General features: G+C 50.5%; 11 protein-coding genes; 5 read left to right on the forward strand and 6 right to left on the reverse strand.

The window, feature by feature from the left end:
- Window positions 1-980: 980 nt before the first annotated feature.
- RCC_04971 (probable pre-mRNA splicing factor ATP-dependent RNA helicase PRP16) lies at window positions 981-3,986 on the reverse strand (the record flags this gene model as incomplete). The annotated part of the gene is made up of 1 exon (XM_023770247.1): window positions 981-3,986. The coding sequence occupies one exon, from the start codon at window positions 3,984-3,986 to the stop codon at window positions 981-983; it is 3,006 nt and encodes a 1,001-aa protein (XP_023626015.1).
- Window positions 3,987-4,673: 687 nt separating this feature from the next.
- Window positions 4,674-5,816, reverse strand: RCC_04972 (uncharacterized protein; the record flags this gene model as incomplete). The annotated part of the gene is made up of 1 exon (XM_023770248.1): window positions 4,674-5,816. The coding sequence occupies one exon, from the start codon at window positions 5,814-5,816 to the stop codon at window positions 4,674-4,676; it is 1,143 nt and encodes a 380-aa protein (XP_023626016.1).
- Window positions 5,817-7,194: 1,378 nt separating this feature from the next.
- RCC_04973 (uncharacterized protein) lies at window positions 7,195-8,292 on the forward strand (the record flags this gene model as incomplete). The annotated part of the gene is made up of 1 exon (XM_023770249.1): window positions 7,195-8,292. One exon carries the CDS (start codon window positions 7,195-7,197, stop codon window positions 8,290-8,292), a length of 1,098 nt encoding a protein of 365 aa, XP_023626017.1.
- A 1,789-nt stretch (window positions 8,293-10,081) lies between these two features.
- RCC_04974 (uncharacterized protein) lies at window positions 10,082-11,132 on the reverse strand (the record flags this gene model as incomplete). XM_023770250.1 has 3 exons in its annotated part: window positions 10,082-10,146; window positions 10,212-10,998; window positions 11,052-11,132. 3 exons carry the CDS (start codon window positions 11,130-11,132, stop codon window positions 10,082-10,084), a joined length of 933 nt encoding a protein of 310 aa, XP_023626018.1.
- An 871-nt stretch (window positions 11,133-12,003) lies between these two features.
- Window positions 12,004-14,927, forward strand: RCC_04975 (uncharacterized protein; the record flags this gene model as incomplete). XM_023770251.1 has 3 exons in its annotated part: window positions 12,004-12,157; window positions 12,232-13,833; window positions 13,882-14,927. 3 exons carry the CDS (start codon window positions 12,004-12,006, stop codon window positions 14,925-14,927), a joined length of 2,802 nt encoding a protein of 933 aa, XP_023626019.1.
- A 128-nt stretch (window positions 14,928-15,055) lies between these two features.
- On the reverse strand, window positions 15,056-15,361 carry RCC_04976 (uncharacterized protein; the record flags this gene model as incomplete). The annotated part of the gene is made up of 1 exon (XM_023770252.1): window positions 15,056-15,361. The coding sequence occupies one exon, from the start codon at window positions 15,359-15,361 to the stop codon at window positions 15,056-15,058; it is 306 nt and encodes a 101-aa protein (XP_023626020.1).
- Window positions 15,362-15,929: 568 nt separating this feature from the next.
- On the reverse strand, window positions 15,930-16,061 carry RCC_04977 (uncharacterized protein; the record flags this gene model as incomplete). Its single annotated transcript, XM_023770253.1, has 1 exon — window positions 15,930-16,061. The coding sequence occupies one exon, from the start codon at window positions 16,059-16,061 to the stop codon at window positions 15,930-15,932; it is 132 nt and encodes a 43-aa protein (XP_023626021.1).
- Window positions 16,062-17,575: 1,514 nt separating this feature from the next.
- Window positions 17,576-18,705, reverse strand: RCC_04978 (uncharacterized protein; the record flags this gene model as incomplete). XM_023770254.1 has 3 exons in its annotated part: window positions 17,576-17,976; window positions 18,029-18,508; window positions 18,570-18,705. 3 exons carry the CDS (start codon window positions 18,703-18,705, stop codon window positions 17,576-17,578), a joined length of 1,017 nt encoding a protein of 338 aa, XP_023626022.1.
- Window positions 18,706-19,136: 431 nt separating this feature from the next.
- Window positions 19,137-19,976, forward strand: RCC_04979 (uncharacterized protein; the record flags this gene model as incomplete). XM_023770255.1 has 2 exons in its annotated part: window positions 19,137-19,256; window positions 19,320-19,976. 2 exons carry the CDS (start codon window positions 19,137-19,139, stop codon window positions 19,974-19,976), a joined length of 777 nt encoding a protein of 258 aa, XP_023626023.1.
- Window positions 19,977-21,011: 1,035 nt separating this feature from the next.
- Window positions 21,012-22,980, forward strand: RCC_04980 (probable acid phosphatase AphA; the record flags this gene model as incomplete). XM_023770256.1 has 3 exons in its annotated part: window positions 21,012-21,284; window positions 21,339-21,454; window positions 21,504-22,980. The coding sequence occupies 3 exons, from the start codon at window positions 21,012-21,014 to the stop codon at window positions 22,978-22,980; spliced, it is 1,866 nt and encodes a 621-aa protein (XP_023626024.1).
- Window positions 22,981-23,359: 379 nt separating this feature from the next.
- Window positions 23,360-24,508, forward strand: RCC_04981 (probable Phosphotransferase enzyme family domain protein; the record flags this gene model as incomplete). Its single annotated transcript, XM_023770257.1, has 1 exon — window positions 23,360-24,508. The coding sequence occupies one exon, from the start codon at window positions 23,360-23,362 to the stop codon at window positions 24,506-24,508; it is 1,149 nt and encodes a 382-aa protein (XP_023626025.1).
- Window positions 24,509-26,294: the final 1,786 nt, after the last annotated feature.

The following is a 26,294-nucleotide window of genomic DNA, read 5'->3' on the forward strand; positions in this document are numbered from 1 at the left end:
AAAAGTTTAAGATAACCTACGCGTATCTACTACTATAATAATTACGTTTACTCCTATTAATAAACTAGCTACGTAACTACCTACGCGATAAAAACTAATAGAAATTAAAGGAACTAGCTAGAAGTAAACGAATCTAATAGGTTAACCGAATACTCTAAGCTAAGTACGCGTAGGCTATACGTACTCGATCTAAGAATAGTCTAAGAATAGAAGTACTTATAGATACGGCGATATAATAAAGAGACGTACGTATATTATAGTTAGAAATTAAGAGGCTTATAAAAGCCGAGACGTCTCTCTTTAAGAAAAGGAATAATTATTAGGAATTACTAAGGCTTCGGCTATAGCTAGACGTAAAGTTAGACGACTACTAAGCGTACTAGCGAGCGCCGCGTATATAACGTATAATCGTCCCTTAAGAGGCGCTTAGGCGCCTCGCTATTAATAAGTAAGAATTAGTTTTATTACTAGTTAGACGACTAGTTAGCGTTCTATATACTACGATATCTTTTATATATCTTATAAGCTTATATTATAATATTCGATATCTATTTTAGACGTAGTTTCTTATTATAAATAGAAATAAATTTATATATTAAAAAGTAAGTTTACGAAGCTAGTATTACTAAAGGAGAGGAGGCTCTATATATAAGTTATAGTATAAAGGCTCTAAAACATATCTAAAGTAGTTAATCTAAAATATCTATAGTCGAAAATATAACGACGAAATACGACGACGAAAATACGACGACGAAAACACGACTACGACGATAACACGACTACGACGAAAATGTAACGAGGACGAAAATGCAACGAGGACAAAAATGCAACGAGGACGAAAATGCGACGATATGCGGCAAGGAGGTAACGACTCTACCTTATCTACCTAGTAGTCATTGACTCTAGATTTATTTGATTGTAATTTAGCGCTCCCTCCGCTTACTCCATGAGACATGAACATAGATCTTATACGATCATTTTCATCTCCTCCTACCAATGACGCCCTTGACAACTGCACTCCCTTTCCCACCGCCACCAGGCTTCTTGACCACGGCGCTCTTTCCTACCTTCACTTCCGGTCTGGTTCCGCTCTTGAAGAGCTCCCTCTCAGCTTCCGCCTCAGCCTGTGCTTTTGCATTCCTCCGATCAACATCAATAGCCTGTTCCAGCTCCAGCCGTCTCGAATACTCAACTTCCCTCTTCCCTCTGCTTGCGGAATATCCCTGCTCCTTGACAGAATAGAACACTCCTCCCATATCTGCCAGCCAGTGAGCGTCGACCGCGGTGGCGACACYCATGTATTCTTTGCTGGTGAGGATGAGTTCGTGGTAGACGACGTAGTCGGGAGGATCGCCGCTGTTGTACAAAGCCGAAGTGGGGTGGAGATTCATGAGAACAGACGTCCGGAGGTTGACGTACTCGCCCAGTCCCTTCCTCTTCGCAGCCTGGTGGTAGAAGCCAGAGCAGATACACTGCCGCACGATGTCCAGATCGTATCCGCATGAGACGATTTCCATCTTGGAACTACGCATGATGTCTGTGATTTGCTGTCGGATCTCTTGCGCTCTTCGGAGAGCTTTCGGGTGAAGGAAATGCTTGACACACCAGCCGTCTCTCGATCCGTTCGCGACCCATTGTTGGTAGACGGTGAGGAGAGTGAGATGATCGGAGTCGTGGACGAAAAACTTCTCCCTGGCGGCGTCGGCTTCTTCTAATCGCTCTTTCGGGCGGTAAAAGACAGAAGGAACGGRGAGCATGCTGACGATCGTGACCATCTCTTCCGCGCAAGAGTATGTTGTTGAAGAAGTGATGACCAACTTGGCGAGAGATGGATCCATCGGGAAAGAGGTCATGAGCTTCCCAAGTTCTGTAAGTTCGCCGAGATTAGTCAGGGCGCCCAGCGCCCAAAGATCGAAGAGAGATGTAGTGATAGTATCCTGGGGAGGCGGGTCCATGAAGTCAAAGTCCAGCAAGTCCCGAACTCCGAGTGACTTGAGCAAAAGAACAGTGTTGGCGAGATTCGTTCTTTGGATCTCCGGAATAGTGGCAATGTAGAACTCATCTCGGAACGCACGTTCGGTGTAAAGATGAAATGCCTTACCGGGACCTGTTCTTCCGGCGCGGCCGGCTCGTTGGGAGGCGTTCGCTTGCGAGATGGGTGTGATCTGGAGAGTGTCCATTCCCATACGTGGATTGTAGACTTTGAGCTTGCTGAAGCCACAATCCACAACATACATGATTCCGTCGACAGTGAGCGACGTCTCGGCGATGTTCGTTGCCACAATGACCTTTCTAACGCCCGGCGCCGCACGGTCGAAGATCTTGGCCTGCAGATCCGCTGGCATCTGGGAGTAGATTGGTAGAATGCTGAGCTTGGGAGGATCGTTCAGCTGAGCGAGTCGTTCTGCAATCAGTTCACAGGTGACTTCGATGTCTTCCTGCCCAGTCATGAAGACAAGAATATCTCCAGTCGGTTGGCTGACGTGGATTGCGAGAACTTGCCGCACCGCTGAATCAACATAATCTTCGCATGGCGATCGTGAGTATTGAATGTCGACGGGAAAAGTTCGGCCAGGAATGAAGAACTCGGGAGCACCGCCATAGAATCGAGCGAAGCGGTCGGAGTTCATCGTGGCGGAGGTGACGATGAGTTTGAGATCCCGTCGTCGTGTAAGGACTTTCTTGATCAGACCCATCAAGACATCAGTATTGAGAGCACGCTCGTGAGCTTCGTCCATGATGATGCAGCTGTATTGGTCCAGATCTGGATTGGTGAGGGATTCTCTCAGAAGTACACCATCCGTCATATACTTGATCTGAGTGTCCTTGCTAGTGCAATCTTCGAATCGAATAGCATAGCCGACAAGTCCCCCGAGCGGCACCTCCATTTCCTCGCTCACACGTTTTGCAACGGACATGGCTGCCACACGTCGGGGTTGTGTGCATCCAATCATCCCGTTCTTTGCGTATCCATCTTCGTGTAAGAATTGAGTAAGCTGTGTCGTCTTTCCCGATCCAGTCTGGCCAACGACGATGATGACTTGATTGTCCCTCACCACCCGCAACAGCTCCTCCCTCACGGCGAATGCAGGCAGGTATTCCCTCTGCTCGCGAAGCGATTTTGTCCTGGAGAAATCCGACTGCCCAGCATCTTGCTTCTTCATGTGCTGCGCAAACTTGCTGCTCACATTCTTCTCGCCATCCTGCTGTCCCGCAACGGCCGGCGCAGCAGAGTCCGCATCCTCTTCCTTGACACCCAGCACATTTCCCAGTGCCGTGTTGGCCACACTTGTCGCCTCCTGAGCCTGCTTCTGCCTCTCCTTTTGCTGTCGCTTCTCCTTGACTACCTTACTTCCCTTCCTTGAAAAGACGGCCATGTCACTTTGCGGATCCTTCACAGCACTGACGGGCYCCAACTGTTTGGTAAAGACCGTCTTGCCATCCAGAAAGGGCGGTTTCAGATCGTGCGTCAACAAATGCACCCTCGTCTCCTCGTTGTCGTCTTCCAGTCCGCCAGAGTACAGTGTGTCTCTCGTCTGCGCGACACTGCTGGCCACCATTCGGTTGGCCTCCCACGCATCATTATCCTTTTGTCGTTGGAGAAACTTGGCATTGACTTTGGTCCTCGCCGCCATCTTCTTCTCCAACAGATCCCTCTCTCTCTCCTGATCTGCCCATGTCGTTTCTTCGGTCCCACCAAACGGGTTGTGAGATTCATCGCCTAATACTGCTCCATCTTCGCCGTGCAAATACCAGTCGCGGTCMAAAGCTGCCGCATTGTCAGGATCAACTCCAGCGTCGTCATGTTGCCGCGCTGGGGTAGATCCGCCAAAGTCGCGAGCAGTGGAAGCGCGTGAGTGATCTCGAGGTCGGTAGCTCTCTTCGCGAATTCGGTCGTGTCGCTGGCGCAAAGGTTGTACTGAAAGCGGATGTTCGTTGTCGTCGCGGTCAATTCGGCGCCTTTTGGCACTGTGTTCGCCAGCCATTACAGGGAGTAGTCGAGAAGCTTCTACTCACTTTCAAGTCTTGTAGAGGTGGATGGATTGATTTCATACCATCGACTTACAGCCGGCCGTTGAATCTTTAAATGTTCGACCCCACTTTCGGGCCGTTGTTCCGGAAGCCGGAGGATCTATTTAAGGTACCTAAGGTAAGGTAAGACAATTGATCGCCTTTTCCGTGCTACCTACCACCTGGAACACAAACGTTCTTTCGAAGAGCGCTCAGTGTCATGCCCTCGTACTACCAGTCACCCCCGAACCGGTTCTACAACACACCCTCTCGACAGGACGTGGTGCCATCGGATAGGTTTCAACTTCTCGGAGAGCATCTCTGACGTCCCACTGCACAACAAACCCACGGGGTGGGTCCTCCTCTCTCAAAGTAGGTAGTTCACGAATAGCTGAACTTTCCAATCCCACTTCTCAATCCTCCAGCATCGGCTGCAGAATAGTAATCTCATCCATCGTCGCCCAACTCCTCAACTTCCTCTCCGAAACGTCCAACTCCGAACACCTTTGCCTCCGGAAAATGAAATCTGCCCGCTGGATCGTCGCTTTCCGTCTACACAAAGGGATCTTCACAGGTCTTTGCTGCTGAAGATCATCACCTCGGAAACAATTCAATCGGAGGTCGAATTCCGTCTTTCTACCCTTTTTCACCAGCAAAGGCCATCATCCGATACACGGACAGCATACGAATAAGAGACTCAAAAGGAGTGTGTTTTTCGTAGAATTGAAATCTCCGCTCGGGATGGGAAATCGGAGGGATCCTTGGGAGAAATGATAGCTTCCTATTGTGTACCCTTGCTCGTTTACTCGATCGTCACTATTGGAGAACCCTCGATTCCCACCTCCAGTTCTATACAACCCTTCTCCAGGCACAATGTCCCCGCTATGCACGAAGCATGATGGAGAAGGGGCCAAGAGCCCCCATTCGTCGTCCTTCCAATCTGGAGCAGGATGCACGGGATACGGTAGTCCTTCCGTTGGAGCAGTCCAGGCGAACAGCGACTCGTCGGTGGAGACTTTGAGGAGTTCGAGCTGGAGATCCATGAATGCATTCGCGCCTCTGCCGTAGCTAATTTCCATTCTGATACCGAGTATTCCGAGCATGCTATAGGCCATGTCTTCGATTCTACTGGTTTGACGACGAGATTGCCAGCTCAGTTTACTGGCCACGCTGGCTTTGCGGAAATCTTGCTGGCCGTTGAGGAAGTGGATGGGGATTCCTGTCACGTTCGAAAGGGTCTTGGCGAGGTTCGGACGGGTGCCGATGGAGTTCCAGTCTCTGTCGAAGAATGTCATCTTGGTGGGTGCCAGGAGCTCTTGGAGGGTCCAGCCTCGGGAGAACCATTCGGAGGCATGGCCAGGACGATCCAGAGACGTGAATAGTTGTGAACTCTCATCCTCTGATGATGCTTCTTTGTTGTCTACAAAGGAGACGTCCGATAGATACGTTATGCAGACTTCGGCTTTGCGATACCACTTGAACATGGAGTTGATGGAAGTACTCAATTCAGCAGGATTTGATCGGCTGATGCAGCAGGAATCTATCCAGATGAAAGAWATGCCCAAGTCCAAGGCTTTCTGGCAGGCTCYGTGAATTTTGGTAACTGAAGGGCTTGTGTGCTCCCTTTCAATCAGAGGCAGAGAGTCGATGCTGTCGAACGTTATTTCTTCAGGAGACCAGCGATGCGAGAGGATTGCATATCGAGGATCCGCGAGGAATTCTGGATCAGAGTCGAAGTGGAGTGCCAAGGTTTCGGTGTTGAGCAGGCGTTTGGTTGCCCCTAGGGGAAGCAACGTAGAAGGCATGATGGGACCCTAGACCGTGATTCGAAATGGCAAGGGTGGTTAATGTTTCATTGTAAAGTCGAAGCCTCGGCCTCAGCTAAGATTGAATAGTCCTACCTTTGTCAGCAATGCGGCTRAGTCTGCGAAGGATGCGATGACGCGGAACTGGACGAAGAGTCTCATTCGTTTACCCTTAAACAGAGTTTAAGGTAAAGTTAAATGTGTGTGTATTGTCCTTGGTCCGTTTAAGTAGCCAAGATCTACGAGGTCTTCCTTCCATTAGATAAACGCCGTCAAGTCTCCACTACCACACCTTTCCCTTCCATTTTCTCCCTCTTCAAATCCTTACATAACTCCACCACACCCTTCCGATGAAATGCACCAAGATCATCCACCTCCTCTCACATCTGCGGTATATCCTCATCCTCAATCTTCGGCTGCTGAAGATGTACATTAAGAAGTCCATCAAACATGTTCACATTGCTAGCAAAGATCTTCGTAACATGTCTCTTCTGTGAGGTCTTGAATTCCTTCCCGAGGWCGTAATGATTCTGGCATCAATGTTGTTGWCAGGCTGCACCGCAATTCTGCAGTCGGGAGGGACCTTCCACACATTCCAAAGTTCGCGAAAGTCCGACTCAATCTACAAAGTCCCCAAAGCTTGTGCCATTCCTCCGAATCACCGAGGGGGGCGTTCACTTGGCCCAGCCAGTATTCTTGATAGTAGCAGCCCAGACTATGACGATAGCAGATCCAACGATCATAACGATGACTACCAGCTTCCTGAGGGTTAACACTTCCGTCTCGAGCTTCTTAATGCGGTTTTGCAGGCCGCATTGTCGATACAAAAACTCGGTCATAGCTGTACGAAAGAAGCCACGGCTCCGGTTTGATCGATGTGATGTTTGCTGCACYGAAATATTCTAAGCTCAAAGGAACTCAATAAAATATTCTGGAGGAGACATCCCGAGAGGATCGGATGATGCTCTCTTTGTAAGATAGCTAGGAGATGGGAACACTCATTAAGCTTGTCTGTTCTCCATGGTCCTCAAGATCCTTTGCAACGATGAAGAAATAGCAGTAATCGCGAGATCAAGTGGAGATTCAAAATTGGCCCAAGTCTCCGATGCAAGGAAAACGACTCTTGAGGCCCGACAGCTCACGACAGTAGCTAAATCAATTCTCAATGATACCCCATCCGCATCACTTTCCTGGATAAATACAGTCGAAGTGTTCGCGGCGTTGTATAGAACATTCGCATGTAAGCAGGCTTTTTGACTTTCCTTCACCTCGGTCCTCGGAGCATCTCCGGCCCGTCTCCGTCAAACGACCCTTGGATAGCATCATCCAGGATCAGGACAAAGTGTCTAAACATTGAACGTCCTCGATTGCATTAATAATGGCAACCGGCCGCGGTGGACGACCCAATCGCACCAAACCATTGCCTGAACACGAAGGAAACACCTATCTACCCTTCGCCGATCTCATCAAACTAGAGAAGATCGAGAATAGGACATTCCGAAGCATCGCACCAGCTTACTCACCGGGAGGTACCATTGGCGCAGGACGTTCATATGGAGCACATGTATATATGCAAGCAGCATGGGCAGCATCTCAGACGGTAGCAACCGGCTTCTTGCTTCACAGCGTCTCTGGCAACTTTATCCTCGCCGGCGAGCTCAATGTTCCTTTTGTGTACAAGGTGCACATCATTCGGGATGGTAGATCGTACTGCACTCGGATCGTCAATGTCACACAGAGCCAAGGGAAGGGAATCATGTTCACCTGCATCTGTTCATTCAAGACGCCTGAGCACAAACAAGTTGATTCTCAGGAAGACGTCGATATCGCGAAGAAGTATGGCTCTGTGTTAGACGGCAAGAAGCCGTTGGACTTCCCGGAAGTCCCTGCCATGGATCTACCCTTTTACTGGAAACGGATGGCTGAGACTGGCATCAATGATCCTTTTCCTGGTCTCGAATGTCGGAAAGTCGACATGTCAGAATACAATAAAGACCGACATCCTCTTGATCGGAGGCAGTTGATCCTGTACCGTACGATTGGGGAAATGCCGAACGATCCAAACATGCACCTGTGCGCACACGTATACGCCTCAGATCGAAACAGTCTGTACATCGTTGCGAATCACTTTGAGCTTGGAGATTACTTCAGCAGCATGAGCAGTCTGGCACATACGATGATATTTCACAGTCCAGTGGAAGCTTATCGATTCGGGACGTCCGGAAAACGTGGTCTGTTACACGACGAGACTGGGCGTTGGTTCTGCCTGGAGATATCCGGGAGTCGAATGGGAGGCGGTCGAGCGGTTCACAATTGTCGAATATGGAACAGTGAAGACGAGCATGTCGTAACCACTATGCAAGATGGTTTGATAAGGTATGCTGTGAATCCGCAGACGCCGACCGATGACGAGTTGAAGGTACTAGAGTTCACGAAGAGGAGATGGAAAGGGTTGAAGAGGGAGGGGAAGCTGTGACGGGAAGGGAGTGTTTGTAACGATGCAGGAATCTTGGAATACTCGCAGGCTCGGCGGTCAAATTTTGCATCAAATTTTGAGCAGCCGTATAGCCTCCCGAGATCAAAGCGGCTTACCCCTTTCGTAATCTTGACCCTCGAGGATTGTGGTCGCTTTGCGAAACCAAGCAGGATGTTGGTAGTTCTTCGCAATGTCCCTTATAGGCGTTGACAAAAGCTGTTCTCTTGCGAGAGATGATATCAACCCCGTCTTTCGTGTCTCACACGCTTGGAGCCAGTGTACTTTGGAGAGAGCAAATTTGTTATTTCCACCTCAGCAGGTTCTTCCGGTGCGCTTCCGTGACCATCCATCGAAAATATTATCAATACTCCTGGCAGTGGAATGGCTGGATTTCGAGCTAGCGTCCTTGCCGTATCACTCTGCAATGAGAATAAGGAGAAAAGCTCTGGTGATCCCATCCGCCAGAATGCTCCGCTAGCATGTGAGTGAGCTGAGAAGTTCACTGCGATTCTTTGCTCTTTGTGGCTTTGTTGCACAACATACAGACTAGTGCTGACGAGGAATAGTAGTTGCAAGAAGCTAATCTTGGTAGATATTGGCGCCGAGAAGGATCACGACGCTCTGTGGCTTTGCTAACATTGCCTTCGAAGTCCTCCCTAGGTAGAGTTGTTCCTCAGAGCCGATTCAGATCTCTCGACTAGCAGGTCTATCGCTCAAATAATCGAGAGGGGATTTTAGCACCATGGTCCAGATGTGGGATTTCGTATGAACAGCTCTATCCTGCTCAAACTTGATTCGGCTCTCGTTTCGCGTTGCAATACGCCAGGCCTCACGGCTTTCCTTCATACTAACTCCGCGTGTGCACTACACTGAGCCAGTAGAATTTCTTTCATTGAAATCTTTTCGTCTCTCACAATGTGTATTCACATCTGTGCCTGGATGATGGTGCTTCAATGCCCAATGGGTCTCCCTCCGAAGCTACGAGACTTCGTGAGGTTCAACAAAGTCTATATTACAACTGCCAGAATGACTGTTCCATGAGTAATTGAAAACTGTTGCCCATCTCCATCGTCATCCGAAGCTCCTCATGGCTAGAGACAACCCTCTCACATTCCTTCTTCGTCTCCTAGTACTCCCCGTCCACTGGCAGTCCATCCTCGTCGATTTTGGCCCACTGGAAAAATATCATCTCCTGGTCAGCCTTGACAGAGTCGATCACATGTTTTGGCTCTTCCGTTTCTGCAGAWTCCTCGGCCGCTTCATTGGCGCTTCTCGCAACTATTTCAWCTACGCGCCATATTTCCTCCTTATGTTCTCCTTCAAGAATCTTGAGCGGCTTGAGTAACCAGCTAGACTTGGTCTTCGCGGTTATTGGAAAAAAAGAGAACATTCACTTCTGAGGATTCACTCACTTGATTTGTAATGCAGAAGCTTCTAGCAATCAGCTTAGTGGATATATATAGGTTGCAATTCAATCGTTGGGTAGGTAAGAAATCAAGTCATCAATTTCCAACAGCGACAAACTGTTTCCCGCGCGATGATAATATGCTTGGCATTCTATTCGGGGCGCTAGTACTGTTTGTAGCAGAGTACACTTCCAGGTTAGGTTAGTTCGATCATCGGATCTAACCAGCTTACTAACTTAAGCTTTCTTGTCTGTAGTCACCTCCTTTTTGATTGACCCGGTGCTAACGACAACCAGAGCTCGTGTATCCTATCGCATCCACGCTGGAAGCTGCCATCATCATCGGCATGCTCGAGCTCATCGACGGGTCAAAGCGACTGATTCTTAATCATCATCACCCYCATAATGGATCTTAGCATGCTTCTTCTTGGACTTGCGCACTTTGACATCTGGGAGCACGATGGTSAGCTCATGACAGCAATACGGAGGAAAGACAAGGTGAAAGTCAACGCACCTGTGAACTCTTCGATGATTGACAGCACGACAGCGGCAAGCATGAGTATTGCCAACCACTGGCCGAAACCCCATTCACCATCGCCACCATCTTCGCCATGGAACATGTCGCAGCCGCGAATCTTGGAGAAAAACTTGAGATAAATCGTCAAGCCAAGCATGATAGCAGTACACACAGTGCTGATCACGACCACCAGTCTAGCAATGGTCGGAGGTGAAGCCGCTGCAACATCTTTCCGTCCTGCCCTGCCTCGAACACTCATGACATCCCAAAGCGGGAGGCCTTCCAACAGCACAATCATTCCGCAGGAGAGGATTGACATGGCCATAACGAGCACTTCCTGCCAGGTGCTACTATCGAGAAGACTCGGGTGGAAGTATGTTATAGTAGCCAATACACTGGTCGTGATATTAGCCAGGAATCTCAGCGAGAACGACTTCTTCCCGATATTTCCGGATCCAAGCAGAAGGCCGAGCGGCGCCATATGACTATAACTTGCCAGCAGCGCCTGAGAAATGGCCAAAGCGGCATGCGGATCGTCCAACTCATCCGGCAGAAACTGGTTCCTGGCACTGATCACAAGCGCTAGAGCCGTGATCAATTGAGTGATACCCAGACTTCTCAAGGTATCTTCCAAAATGGTAACGACTTTGCCTTGTCTGCCGTGGTGGCTTAGTCTGATTCCTGACATCCAGCTTGATCTCCGGTTGTAGTGCGGATGAACGAGGACCATTAAGATGGATAATATGGTTGATATCATCGCGAGAATGATCGTGGCGTACACGACCTAAAACCTTGTCAGTCAACTGGAAATGTCCTCGCCTAGGTAATGGTACAAACCCCAGGTCCTGCGATATCACTTAGCGGGTTGCAAGACGTTGGGTTCGAAGAGGATGATCCATTGCTGTTCGAGTCGGACATAATGCAATGGTATGCTCGGAGGCTTTGCGGAGAAACAAGTCTACTATTTCCACGCTCTATTATGAGGACCATCACCGGCTTTTGAAATCAATGCCCTCAGCCACAAGTACTGGTACCACCACCGACCGTCGCGAAGGCCGCCAGCTCAATCTCACCGGTCTTAAGATGTGGTGCGAACCCTGCACTAGGGTGGCATGCATGGTGCATGGTCTAGAGATAGGCTGTGCAACAGTGGCCTCACACAAAAATGACTGGATTCGAAGACTGGCTACATATCAGAAACGTTAGGTCTCGCTTTATGCAGCTCCTCCAGGAAGCTTGGTCTCTTCGCAGATGATTTTTTGTTTTCTCAGGCCTAGCGAACGCTTCGGTTTGCTGTTCATAATCCTGCAGGATCGGCGAATTGTGGCGCTCGGCGCCTGCTGCCTTCTCTCAGTGTGGCCGCAGTACTATACTTAGCCGAGAGTCCACGGCGCCTATCTACGCCTCCGATGGTGGAAACAACGAACGGAAGACAAACAGCATGGAGCTACACCGGAGTGCCCTCTCGTCGTACTTGACTCATTTCAAATCTCCGTTTATATTCAACTTTTGGTTCGCACAAATCGCCGCCCTGTCGAATGGGTCAAAAAGATTCACGAGATCCCGTCCCTCTTTAAGTCAGACCAATTTCAGGGCTTTTCGCCGCGGCAACTACCTACCTGCTATACGTTCGCTAGCTTTCAGCCTCGTAACGCTTGATGCAGTCCTGAGCCAAATCCTACACGTGCGGCTGAGAGGATCTGCAGACGGMGGGCGGGGCATACCTAAGATCGTACTATACCACGCTCTCTCGCCCAGGCACAGCCGACCTACTTCCACAACGCCCAGCATGKCTTCAGAAGATGAGGTGTCGAAGCAAATTGCGGAAATGTCGCTCAATAGTCAGAGTAATAGCAGTCATTACCATGAAGTCAGCGCAAAAGGAGCATCCCGTCAGCACAATGGAGATGTTCATGGGAATGTCCTCGGCGACATACATAACAGTAAGCAATCTCTCATGACATCGGCGGTTGACTGATATATCCAGATCACATCGCACCCACACACAGGACTGCAGATCCTCGAATGGATTTGAACAAGGCTAATGAAAAGCTGCTTCTGGCAGCAGCGAATGGCCACATCGAGCGGGTGATGTATCTCATCCACGACTGCAATGCGGACAGAAATTACAGCGATGCAAATGGGCTCACGGCAGTCCACTGGGCGGCGCTGAGTGGCTACGAAGACGTTCTGGAAGGACTTGTCAGGGACGGTGCCGATGTCGATGAGCTGAGCGTAAAGTTTGGAACTCCTCTCTGCCTGGCTGCTCTGAAGGGCCACAAACACATAATACAGGTTCTACTCACACGCCGGGCTTCACCACTCATGGCGGAGAATAGACTCGGATCCGCGATACACTGTGCTGCATGGGGAGGAGATTCTAGCGTCCTCGAGCTCATTCTTGAGCACGCTCACAAGATGCCCGGCAACCGCCAGACATATTTTGATTTTGAACTCCCTGGTGGTAGAATGACAGATTTCGAGGCTGCAGAAGCTTTAGCCAAAGCCATTGCTGGCGAGCGAGTCCGCAGCAACGAGAGTCATGGCCAACAGTTAGGGCGCAAAGCTGTTCAGGATGTTAAACAGACCTCACATAGTTATTGCACTCCGCTTTCTGTCGCTGCATCCGGCGGAAAAGTAGACACGGTATCCTGGCTTCTCAGCAAAGGAGCTGACCCCAACGCAGCCTCAAGCGGGATCAGATCGTCAACGACCTCATCTCCTGGCCTCACGCCTTTATCAGCAGCCGCTCAGAGCGGGTCACCGGAAGTTGTTCAGCTGCTTGTCGATTATGGTGCCCGCTTGCAGTGGCCGGATGCCGATGGGGTAAWGGCTCTYAGAGCCTTGATGGACAGCCATTGCGCGTTCGCTTCRGCTTCGCCCGATCAGGACTTTGCCACTTGTGCACGTATCATCATTTCCTTAGGAGCAGATGCTAGTGCGCTCGACCAAGATGAGCGAAGAGCTTTGACTGGCTTGGTGCCTGATCATGATCTCGACACGAATGATAATTCATGGGAGCACGGCAACCATGCAACACAACAGTCAGGATATGATACCAATGACGAAAGCATTGAAGCTAGCCTGCATGCTGCTGCAAAGAAGGGACGTACAGAATTGGTCAGAGAGCTGATCCGACGTGGAGCTGATCTAAATACGTGCGATGAGGAGGGCCGCACGATTCTTATGCAAGCCATCGACAACGGTCATCTCAACACAGCCGAAGCGATTCTTGATGAAGCACTGGTATATGGTGGAGGTGATTTTGACATAGACGCTGGTGATTATCTCGGCGACACCGCCATATCCTTGGCCTGCGACGCAGGCAATGTTGATCTCGTGCGATTACTATTGAGCAGAGGTGCAAGTCCCAACATCGCCTTCCTGGCTACCGAGGGACCACTCTTTATTGCATGCAGATCTGGGGACGAGGAGATAGGTCGTGTCCTACTGGAATTTGGCGCTGATGTCAGCGAGAGGCTTGACGATGGCTTGCAGGATGGTAGAACTCCATTGCATGAGGCAGCCGAGTACGGGGAGGAGAAAATGGTCAAGTTACTGCTGGCGGCCGGTGCAAATTGTAACGCACTTGACAGTGATGGTCGTTCGCCACTCTCTTGTAAGTGCACAGACATGCTTTTGCGAATCATACTGACTGGTCTATCAGATGCGGTTGAGTATGGAATGAAGGACACCGTTGCTGCGCTGGTGTCTGCCGGGGCAGACCATTATGCTGCAGCAGAAGACCCTGTTACCATCAGCAGTTTCCAGCAACGCAACGCTTTGGGCTGGATTCAAGAACATGGTAACATTTCCAGCATAGCGAGTGCAGTGGCATTTGGTGAGCTCGAAATCCTCCAGCTGTTCCAGAAAGCTGGCTGCGATCTTCAGCACTATGCCCTTGGCATGCCCATGCTTCACCTGGCCATCATCTGCGGCAAATTCGAAATCGCTCGATATTTGATCAACCAGGGAGCTGATGTGCATACCCGAGGAGATCAAGGACTAAATGCCTATGATCTAATCAAAACTTCGAGTGAGAAAGACGCTGAACCCATCAAAGACCTTCTACTGGCGGAGATGGCAAAACGTCCGCAGCATGGCAATGGGGTCCCAGTCTATCACTCCCAGCACGACAGACAACAAGCTTGGTCAGGCGGGGGAGAAGCTGAGCCTGCTTTATTCCCAGAGAGACATGTGCTTGGCAAGGTCGTCGTACTCCAACCGTTCTCGCCCTGGAGCACCGAACAACTCGAACTCCAGACCGGCGACCACGTCTCTTTGACAGAAGAGCTCGCAAACGATTGGTGGAGAGGAATTTCCAATCGAACTGGCCTTGAGGGTATATTCCCAGAATCTCACGTCGACTATCTCGAAGCCGTCAGCGCACCTAATCCTGGGTCTAGATCACAAATACCACAACATGCGTACAGCGCTCCTTCGCCTAGCATAACCTACTACGAGGTTTCAAGCCCGAGGACCCCCATTGCACGGGCGATTGTGGTGTGCCCTTATATCAAGACATACCCATCGACTCTGGAGCTTTTCACAAATGATGCCATTGATATTGTTGAGTATGTCGATCACATCTGGTGGAAAGGTCGCTCAAGCAGATCGAATGAAGAGGGTATGTTTCCTTGTAGTCATGTGCAACTTGTTGATGCTGCAAATGTGAGCCAAGCAGCTGCTGCTTGTGAACATCATCGCTGGTGACACGCGTTTGGTATCAACTTGTGCTACCGTACGTTTGAGTCATCATCTGCTCGATCATGCCATGGTATTACTCAGATATTCCGTAGACTGTACAGACCGCGTCAATCTGCTCTCCTTTTCTCGCTCCATTACGTCACGGCAAGCTCTCCCGCTTTGGCCAACGCCATGTTGACCAGCTGCGTAAGATAAAAATCCGACATCCATCCATCGCTACTGACCTCCTCCTTGAGATTCTTAAGCCTTTCAACCACTTTCTCATGTTTTGATATCAGATCATGAAGTTCTTCTTGTCGAGCCTGAATGGAAGGTTCATCGCCTCTCTCCTGTATTGAAAGCTCTTCGATTTCCAGCACGGCCATGTGGTCCTTGTACAGTTTCAACGCCTTGATCAATCGTTCTTTCAAGACCTCGCGAGACTGCGACTTTACGGGCATGGCGAGTCAAGATTCTGTACAGTCTGATGGCCGACGTTTGATGTCTAAGGAGGCTTTGGGCGGTGATGATGTCCAGCGTTGAAAAGTATGTAGAGACTATATCCCATATAGGTCTGCTGTCGCACAATCAGACGAAGCAAACATCTACGGTAGTAATGGACAGAATCTACCGGACATTCTGAGAACTGACTTGTAACAAGACTACAGGGCGCGAGAAAGAGCTAAGAGAGATCCATCAGCACAGCTGTCAATCTGACATCTTCTCAACAAGATGATCCCTTCAAGAATGGCTCTTGGTAGCCGGCGAGTGACTCTACTAATGGGTGGTCTCCACTACCCTCAATAACGGATGCAGTATCAAGAGAATGGTCTTCATATCGACGAGATAGTACACCGAGACTGTCAATATCAAGAATTTACCTTGGAGATGACATGCTGAAGCGGGTGCTGCTACTGAGTAGATAGTCCACTTCATAATCTTCTCCCGTCCACTTTCCACATTCATCTTCGGCTTTTCTGAACCCGACTCCTCAATCCCATTCTACGATTCAGCTTTCTAGACACCTAGTTAGGAGTCCCCTCTGTCGGATGCAACCTCCCCTTTGGACTTCTCATACTCTGTCACAAAATGCCTGACCTCGGCCAGACCCGCCTCCTCCTCTGGCTGTTCCTGCAATAATTTTTCAATCTTCGCACACATCCGGTCGACGAGGTCGATCGCCTCATTTTTAGCGGCGATCTGAGCATTGTATTCTTCCCGCTTCGCCGCCAATGTAACAAGTTCGGCTTTCTTGCTCTCGACTCCTTCAGCATGAAGTCTCACCTGCCGGTCGTACTCGGCCACGTATTCCTTTTTCGCGGTGTACTCATCCAGCAAGGCCGCTTTCTTCTTCTCCTCAATCCGCACGACGGCTTGCTCCAGCTCGTTCAGCTTCTCATTTCGATGGATGGGAGCTTTGACGGGAGCTTTGACAGGAGTCTCGACGGCTYTCCACTGTWGGCGATTTGTTAAATGCGCCCTGTGTACACTATCTGGGACAACATGCCTTGCTCGCCCTTTTCGGAGCGGCTGGGGGTGCCATTTTAGTGGTAATGGTAGAGTTCAAGCACGATGTTTGTGTAGCTGGCTGAGTCGTAGGTGCCAAAGACGGGTATGCCGGCTCCAAAATTGATGTTGACGCTTGAGTCAAGCAGAGGATGCTTCGTCGATGATCTGCTGCTGTTGAGGTTCTGATGATGATGCTCAGTGGACGGAACACTTTCAATGTCAATGTTTGCTACAACTTTGGACCAGGCTCTTCTGGTCGTACCCAAGGGGTGAAGCCGCTCGATTTCTCGCATGTGCTTTCACCATTCATGTATGCATCTTGTTTGCATTGACGCTATGCTGACATCAAGATCACATGTTGATAATGAATGCTGCGGCATCACTACGAATTGTCGTGACTATCATGAGACATTTCTTGGCAACGGACGACTAGACTGAAGGTCGGCGCCCTATCGAACGAATTTCAGGACATTGTGGCCTGAGCTAGACAAGAAGGTGGGAAGGGTGGTCGCAATTGAAGGCAGATTGGAGTCTCCGCAGGACCTGAAACTCACAGATGACTAGATCTGCTGGTTCACGGCAGAGGAGTCGGCAGGCTTCATCTTCACCTTCCCTGGAACGCTTCTCCAGTGCTAACTTCCCATCTCTTTGGAGTTCGCCAGTGCACCGCTTCTACAAGTCCCTCCCTCATCTGCCTAATCGACATTGATTACTCAGGCTGTATCAACCCGCTTTTACCAATCTCTGGGCCTCCTCCACCTTCACGGTATTCCTCCGGCTGCTGGCGCCCGCGCCTTCCGAAATTCCAGAGGGATCCGATCTTACGTCGCTCCAGCGCTGGAGATGCGAAGCCATGCGGAGGAGATCTCGCCGCCTACCAGATTTCTTCGCTTTCTGACATGCTACTCCGCCAAAAAGAGGATCCTTGGCAGTGTCGGAGAAGGTCCGCGTCGAGGAAACGAGCATCTGATAGACATCGGAGAGTATTGCGAACCTTCTCTTCGGGAGGACGTCGCATGCGCAACATTCGGTGCCATTGTCCGAAAGATTGTGAGATCTCACGCTGTCACTAACAACCAAGGCCGTACATTTGGTTTCTGRCATCATTAGCATTACGATAAGTATTGAATAAGTTTCTTGCATCTATCCGACTCCCCATCCTATCTTCATTCCCTCAAAGGCTCCGCACTTTCTCTCCTCCCCTCCTCCGCCAAGTTTTCCCTGACCTTGTCCATATCCGCATGCTTTGCCGGATCAAAGACATAGATCGGGAACTCCAATCCAACAGTCCTCTTCACAATCGTCGGCAAACTCCTCCACAGCGCTGGGGGCATCGGAATGAGAATACTCGTCTCATGCAAGTACTTCTCATACGCATGCCAGCCGGTGCCCTTCTCGTAACGCTTCTTTGCACCAGGTCGTTCCTGGAGAGTAAGACCAGAGACGAACATCAACAGCGTGGTCAAGAAGATGAAGCCGACGCACGAGGCGAAAAGAGCGGCGTATGCTCCCGATCCAGAGGGCACGGTCTTGTAGCTTGCTGGTGTAACCGCCATGATGTAGATTGCTGGGAAACATCAGCAATGACTCGCCGAGAATGGTGGGAAGATTAAACTTACAAACTTGCACCATGATTTCACCAAAGTAATTGGGATGCCGACTCCACTTGAAGAATCCAACATCACATACCGCACCCGGCTGCTTTCCAGGACCCTGCTTGAAGCGATACTTTTGGACGTCACTCACAGCCTCCATCAAAAACGCAATCACAAAGATGATGATTGAAATGATATCGGTGGCCTTCCCAAAGTCTGGTTGACGGTACTGCAACACATTGGGCGAGTTCAAAAAAGTCACCGGCAGACTGACAGTCCAGCACCACAACATCTGGAAAACCCAGAACCCAAGGAAGGGGAAGAATTTATCACGCTTGTCGTCAAAGCGGTCATCGGAACCGGTCTTCAAGATCCGGAAGAGGAGGAAAGCCGAGAGACGTGCACCCCAGAGCATGATCATGATGCTGATGATGATGTTGCGCGCGTKAGTAGCACCGGACAAGGCGAGGGTCAATATCGCCAGCCAAACGAAGTTCGTGCCGCCTGGAAAGACGGACAGATTAGATGTGTGGGTGTTAACAGGACAGGGACGACAAAATCTCACCCATGAAATCAGTCAGTTTATCGAACTTCATAGTAAAAGCTATGGCAAATCCCACAAGCTGGTATCCAACGGTGAAGAGGAGCGTAATGGCCAGGTAGTAGTCGTCCAGAACGCGGACGGGATTGTACAGCGCCATCGCGGTCGTCGTTGTTTACACGCGTGAGGCGTGTTCCGTGCTGTGTAGTCCGGAAGGTATGGATAGAGGTTGCCAGAAGTCTTGCTGGATGGGATGATGGGAATGGTGGTAGTAGTCCTCCGCGTTGACCCTCCTCACATCTTCAGTGATGGCATGCATGATGATTACATGCAATGCTCCGGAGATTTCTATTGTCCCGTTGTTGCGTGACGTCGTTGATCTCTGGAAAGGCACGCGAGTCTCGATGTAGCTTAGCGCGGCACGTACTGCGCCTTGCTCGCGTTTCCCGTCCGATCCATCCTCCAGCGCATCAATCACCACCTCATCCCACGCCGCATCACTTCGCACTCGCACTCGCACTCGCACTCATCGCTCCATCCGTGGCAATTCCCGTCTCAGTCTTTGCCTCACTCTTACAGTAGCCGTCAACGATGCCAAGTGCTGCCGGTAAGAAGCGCCGCAACAAGGCCAAAGCGCAGCACAAGCAGAATGTCAAGCGAGCCACAAAGAAAGAGTCCCAATACGTCAAGACGCTACCAAAAGTATCAGAGGTAATCCAAGCCGCGAAAGGTCAGATTGTAGAGAATTTGAGGTAAGTACTGACTGCGCGCAAGAACGATCTCTTGGCTTTTCAATTTGCGCATTTCGGCGATGATTCCCGGCCACAGAAGTGGTTCGTAACACCTGAATCCGCCATCAACTTCGAGCCGGAATACGAGGATTCTTTGGGCTACTACGACGACGGTGTCAAGCGGACTCTCACCGACGAGCAAATTGAAGTCTTTCGCATGTCGGAGCTGTGGAATCTGGAGCGCGAGCAAAGGCGGTTGGCAGAGGAATTGGGGGAGGGTCCTGCAGAATCTCCTCCGGGCACGCGAGGAACCCCATACGACGCCCCATCACCTGTCTCGGAAGTCTCCAGCTTGGAGGATGAGCTGATCTCGGATGCCGTTCGGGACAAGATGCAACACCTTCAACCGCGGCCACCACCTCAAATCCAACCACAACCGACCCCAACACAACACACTCAACCAAAAGCATTCCGGAATCCCCAACGTGACCCTTCGCAGAGTAGTCGGATTGACACCGCCACATCCAACAACAGCAGTAAGCGACGCCGATCCAACGAGATTCCGTATGACGACAGACGCAAACGAAACTGGGAGTCTTATATTGAGGAGAATGATCCCGTTCAAGGCTCACTGACGCATCGACGGATGGCTCGGGAGCTGGACGAACTGAAGAATGAGACTTTTGAGCTGGACTACTGATTTCGAGATGCCGCGCATTCGGAGCGTTGCAGATGCAGAATATCAACACCCGTCCACGCCTCTTCGGACATCTTGCAGGTCTTTTCCACCGAACTGGTAAGACTGTGTCCCATCGATCAGGGCAAAGGCGGCACGAAGTATACCAGGGACGAAGTTTGGCATCCACATGTCATCAAGCAGATGTTATCTGCAGACCGAAACCGATCGCGTTCCAGCAACATATCGTTTTGAGATCGCTTCCGCGACCTGCAGATTTCACGACCAGGTCAGTAGCGAACAGTCAGCAGCACGATGGAGTGCTGAGAGACATCGTCTAGTAAGCATCTCTCCTTCATGAAATCCATTCCCTCTGCAAATGATGAGAAAATCCGTCATCCTTAGACGTAAAGCTATTCAAGATGACTGCACTCGGGTCTGGCTTTTTGGCACTTACCCAGGCGGCATTTGCTCTGGCTGCTGTCGACAGACTAATCTTCTCTCTGATCACGCACAGAAATCCTATCGTCGTCCCTCAAAAGCTCTTCTCAGGAGCCACATGCTGATGAGTATTGCAGGTTACCCAGAGAACCTGATGGAAGTTGGGCATTCTGTTCAGCAGATATTGGTCGATCTTTGAGACGAGCGCCAATATTCTCTCTGATGAAGACCGTCAAGCATCGCACTCACCGCTGCACGCACGTATGCAGATCCGCGCCCGTAGCGAGCACGTTGGGAAAGCTTGATAGAGCTCGGGATCCCTGCCAAGCTTTCCCCCAAAGGCAGTCAAATACAACCCCCGCGATGCCTCCCTGCATGTTCCAATGCTTTTTGGCGTGATTGGACAGACATGAAATAGAAACACGCAGGGTCTCCCTGTTGCAGCGAGCGGCGATCCCAGCACATGAACTCGGAATTTACGTGAAAGTGACAGTCCGCCGACATGGTGCAGCACGCGAAGGCTCTGCCGATTTCCTATGTAACTATCTGCTTATATTGCGGCTGTCTACCCTCGTCTATTTCGTTTAGTTCACTTTGCACACTTCGCTCCCCCCAGCGATGAAGTACTCGCCAAGCACTGCTGCCTTTCTTGGGGCGCTTCTCGCGGCGTCCACTGTTGACACTGCACCTGCACCAGCGACTGGTGTTGAAGCACGCGATGTTGACACCAGATTCCCATACGCCGGCCCTGTAGTGGCAGTAGGCGATTTTGTGGACAACACGATTAATGGCAATGGGAAAGGATTCTCCCGCCTTGTTGAACTCCCGGCGGTGAAGCCCGCAAATTCGAAGGCAAATAACAACATCAATGTCATATCTACTTCGTATGTCGTGAGTAACTTCTATGCATCCTGAAAGCTGCCTCGACTGACAAACGCAACACAGCCGCGTGGGATGAACGTTCACTTCCAGACACCCTTCGGTCTCGGCACAGCTCCTACAGTTCACTGGGGCCTTTCACCAAAAAATCTCTGCAACACCACAAGAGGTCAGACGCAGACGTAAGCAGTATATTGAACCTCATGCTTTGTCACGGCTAACACCAGCCAGCTACGACCGAACTCCACCATGCTCTGAGATCGCAGTCATCACTCAGTGCTCCCAATACTTTCACGATGTTCAACTTACCAACCTCAAGTCCTTCACCAAGTATTACTACAAGATTGAAGCGGCCAATGGAACTACTGCTTCTCAGATCCTAGAGTTCACGACAGCTCGTGCCGCCGGTGACGATGGGCCTTTCAATGTCGCTGTCTTGAATGACATGGGATATACCAATGCACAGGGCACACATGCACAACTCATCGCCGCGGCAGACAAAGATGTGGCCTTCGCGTGGCACGGCGGCGACATCAGCTACGCCGATAACTGGTACACTGGTTTTCTTCCGTGCGAGGRAGATCATGGATGCTACAACGGCACATCTTCTCGTTTCCCGCCTGGCGACTTACCCGCAGACTACTTCAAGCCTCTACCGAAGGGTGAGGTCGCCAACCGAGGCAGTCCTCGTGGTGGAGATATCAGCGTCATCTACGAAAGCAACTGGGATTTATGGCAACAGTGGATGAGTAAGGTCACACTCAAGATGCCATACATGACCCTGCCCGGGAACCACGAGGCTGCCTGCGCTGAATTTGACGGTCCTGGAAATATTCTGACCGCCTATCTGAATGAAGACAAGGCCAACTCTACTGCGCCCGACAAGACTCTTACATACTACACATGCCCTCCGTCCCAGAGGAATTTCACAGCCTACCAGCATCGTTTTCGAATGCCTGGCGCAGAGAGCGGCGGTGTTGGAAACATGTGGTACTCCTTCGACTACGGCATGGTGCATTTCATTTCCCTCGATGGCGAGACAGACTTTGCCTATTCTCCCGAAAAGCCCTTCCTCCGCGATTTGAAAGGCGACGAGACTCTTCCAATCAAGAATGAAACCTACATTACTGACAGCGGTCCCTTTGGCTACATCAAGAACAACGATTGGAAGAACAACCAAGCTTACGAGCAAATTCAATGGCTTTCCAAAGATCTGGCGTCGGTGAACCGTCAAAGGACGCCGTGGATCATCGCAATGAGCCATCGTCCAATGTACTCTTCTGAAGTCGTTGCCTACCAGAAGGACATTCGAGCGGCTTTTGAACCACTCCTTCTTCAGCACGGTGTAGATGCATACCTCTCAGGTCACATCCACTGGTATGAGAGAATGTACCCTCTAGGAAATGGCACGATCAACAAGGCGGCGATAGTCAACAACAACACGTACTTGACCGCTCCTGGAAAGTCGATTGCTCATATCGTCAATGGAATGGCAGGGAACATTGAGTCGCACGACACGTTGGAGGAGAGTAAAATGCTGGACATCACTGCTGTGTTGGATCAAATGCATTATGGCTTCAGCAAATTGAAGGTCGAGAGTGCGGAGAAGATTACCTTTGAATTCATTCGTGGGGATGGCGAGGGTGTGGGAGATCATTTGACTCTTGTCAAAGTGGGCAGTGCTACTGCGAGGCAGTATGGTGTATAGGATCAAGTTCTGGGCTGTCAATCATCGTTCGCTTGACGATCTTTCTCAGGCAAAGGGATCGCGATATTGCCGCATCCTCAACATGTGTTGCCGCTGATAGTGCCTGGCTCGCATACGCGTGAGGCGTGGACTGTGGCTGGCTTGCAGTACCGTGACAAGGACTACAAGGTATTCATGCATGAAGACATCCGGATGAACACCTTCTGAACAGGCTATAGAATGCCTGTTAGCTCGCCCAATCCAGCCTAGCTCATTGTGGGTGAAGCGCGTGGAACATGCTTCGTACCTCGGCCTCGGCAGCTCCGCTCTTACAGCGTACCGCATACAACCATCTCATCTCGCCGAAGACATGTAGTTCTTTCATTACACAGCCGTGAAGATGGCCGGTCCAATACGACAACCCATTGACTTGGATAGTCTCTCCAAATACATTGACAAGCACGTCCCCGACATCAAAACCCCTCTCGATGTCAAACAATTCGGCTATGGCCAGTCCAACCCAACATACCTCCTCACAGACTCGATCGGCAAGAAATATGTTATGCGAAAGAAGCCTCCGGGGAAGCTCCTCTCTAAGACTGCCCACCAGGTCGACCGAGAGTACCGCATTATAGACGCCATGCAATCGACCGATGTCCCAGTCCCGAAAGCCATGTGTCTGTGTGAAGATGATTCCATTGTTGGAACATCCTTCTACATCATGTCTTATCTGGACGGACGCATCTTTTCCGACCCCGCCATGCCGGATGTCAGCCCTGCGGACCGTACGGCAATGTGGAAGAGCGCGGTGGAAACACTGGCAAAGTACCACAGGACACCACCGAAGAGTGTAAACATGGAGAGCTTTGGAAGGCCGAACAACTTTTACAACCGCCAATTGAAGACTTTTGCGACGTTGAGTTTGGCACAGGCTGAGACGAAGGACATTGAGACTGGTGAGCCAGTGGGCAAGATCCCTTTCTACGACGACATGGTCAAGTTCTTTGGACAGAAAGAGACGCAGCCGCAAGATCGCGGTACATTCGTGCATGGAGACTACAAGATCGACAATGTGGTCTTCCACAAGACAGAACCATATGTGATTGGAGTTTTGGACTGGGAAATGGCCACAATCGGACATCCCTTGAGCGATGTGGTCAATCTCACAGCGCCATACGCACATGCAGCCGCGGCAGAGAACCAGCCTGGAGATGCAAAAGCCATGGCCGCTTACAGAGGAAGTGATGCTTTCTTGAAGGGAAGAACTCCTGGGCTACCCACCAGGGACCAGATTTTGGAGTGGTATCATGCGGTCGTGCCGTGGAAGTATGAGCCAAAGGAACTCACTTGGGGAGATGCTTTTGGTCTGTATCGCGGAGCGATCATTTGTCAAGGGATCGCGGCGAGATATGCGGTGAGACAAGCGAGTAGTGAGAAGGCGAAGGATTATGGTATTATGATGGGACCGTACGGGGAGGAGGCGTGGGAGAGTGTGAAGAGATATCGGCAACAGGTGGAGGAGGAGAAGAGTGGGAAGTCGAAGTTGTAGTGGTACACTGGCAACACGCCACCTATTTCAATCTCACGACAGCTACGCCAGTCTTTCCAACCGCGGGTTTGCACTTCGGGTGTCAATTCACCCACTCAGGGCCTATTTATCTGGTTCGGCAACGCCTCGTATCTTGACGCGGTGGTAGCTGCTGGCTCTGTGCACCGAGCCCCAGTGCGTTCCCGGTCGAGGAGAACCCTTCCCAGATTTTCCGTAGCTTTACTTTCTTCGTCAGATAGAAAATTCAAATTGTCAGTAATTGTGTCAAAGAAGGCTCTGGCTTTGTTTTTCTGGCCGCAGACCAGATCGAGACCAAGCAAACGGGGTCTGCCTCATGACGATGATGATGCCAAGGGTCAGGGTAGCGGCTCGGAGACCCCTGGACTCTCTCTGCTGGCAAGATGGTTTCCTTGCAACGCCTGCTTCCCGCATTCACTCAAACGCCAGATTCGAACAGTCGGATCTGTTGTTTATCCGTGAGGCTATGAGCGAGAAGCTCCGACCACGGGAGCACTCGACGGCCTCACCATGGTCCTGTTCCGTGRGATGGATCTCAATCAGCATCGCTTCTGCCGTGGAGATGAAAAGGTCTTTTGCCTGACTGAGCCTCTTAGAGAAGTCGATGAGCTTTGGTAGCAGCTTGAACATTCCCAGTCGGTGAATCCCGCACCAAATCAGGGCTATGGCTACATTCATGGCAAGGGGATAGCACGCCAACATCTTCACAGTCTTCTGTGTTGCTTCACCGAACTACTTCTATGTATGGATCGATCTAGCATGGCTGGGTGGTAGAGCAGTCGAACAGCAGATGGCATTTCAAGACCTTCAATATGCTCTGAACCGGCATTTCCATATGTCGCCAATGTCAGCCTCGTCGTCAAGATGATAGCTCCACGCTGCAAGCCATGGCCAAACTCTGCAAAATTGATTGCCAGATCGTCCCAGGTATTAGAGCCAGAAGAACGCTCTCAGCACGATGAGCGAGCAAGTCTGGCAGACCGGGAATCAGGTTGTCCTCCTGTACGAAAGTAAAGCCGTAACATAGACTGTATCATCGCACGGCCCGAATGACAAAGAGCAGGTGAAATTGAAGCTTGGCAGCTCTCCTCGTGCTTTAACGACACCACGCTCRCGAGTCGGTAGCTTTGACCGCCGAAAAGAGTGTCATTGTAGAGAGCCGAAGATCTTGTTAAAGGGTGTCTTTTCGGTCGTGTTGTCGTTGTGAAAAGGAAAGCGTCCTCAGGTCAGGCTGGAACAAATCACATGGGATCATGCCAAGCCCGAAATATACCTGAGATATGCCCCTTTTTGCGAGAAGATTAGGGTTAGGGTTTGTGTAGGACTTCTTCCAGGAAATACTGGTTTACTTGAGAATGCTATGCCTTCTACGGTGGAAAAATTCCTAATACGATTGTCCCATAAGATATGAAGCTCTCCACAAAGCCTGCGTCTTTCTTCGCTTGTGGCTATCTGTTCGCTAGCTTCGTCCCGACACGACACCGCTGCTAGTGCGAGAAGGGAGAGTCTCAAAGTTCACGTTCCTTGGTTCCTCTTCCCATTCCCATTCCCATTATCCAGGACCGATTTGTCTTGACTGTGGCAGTAAAGTCGCTGCGGAAGAAAGACGAGCAACATTGACAGAATCTATGCATTCAAACTGGCCGGTTCAAATGAAAAGCTTGTCCGACCGCAATCTGTCCATGTACAGCATCGTATCCTGCAAGCCGTGGGTGAATCTCCAAGTATCTCGGCGCACTTCCAACCATTCTCTATCGCCATCAATACA

The sequence above is a fragment of the Ramularia collo-cygni genome (genome assembly GCF_900074925.1).
Source record: "Ramularia collo-cygni strain URUG2 genome assembly, contig: RCC_scaffold07, whole genome shotgun sequence".
Lineage (NCBI taxonomy): Eukaryota > Fungi > Ascomycota > Dothideomycetes > Mycosphaerellales > Mycosphaerellaceae > Ramularia > Ramularia collo-cygni.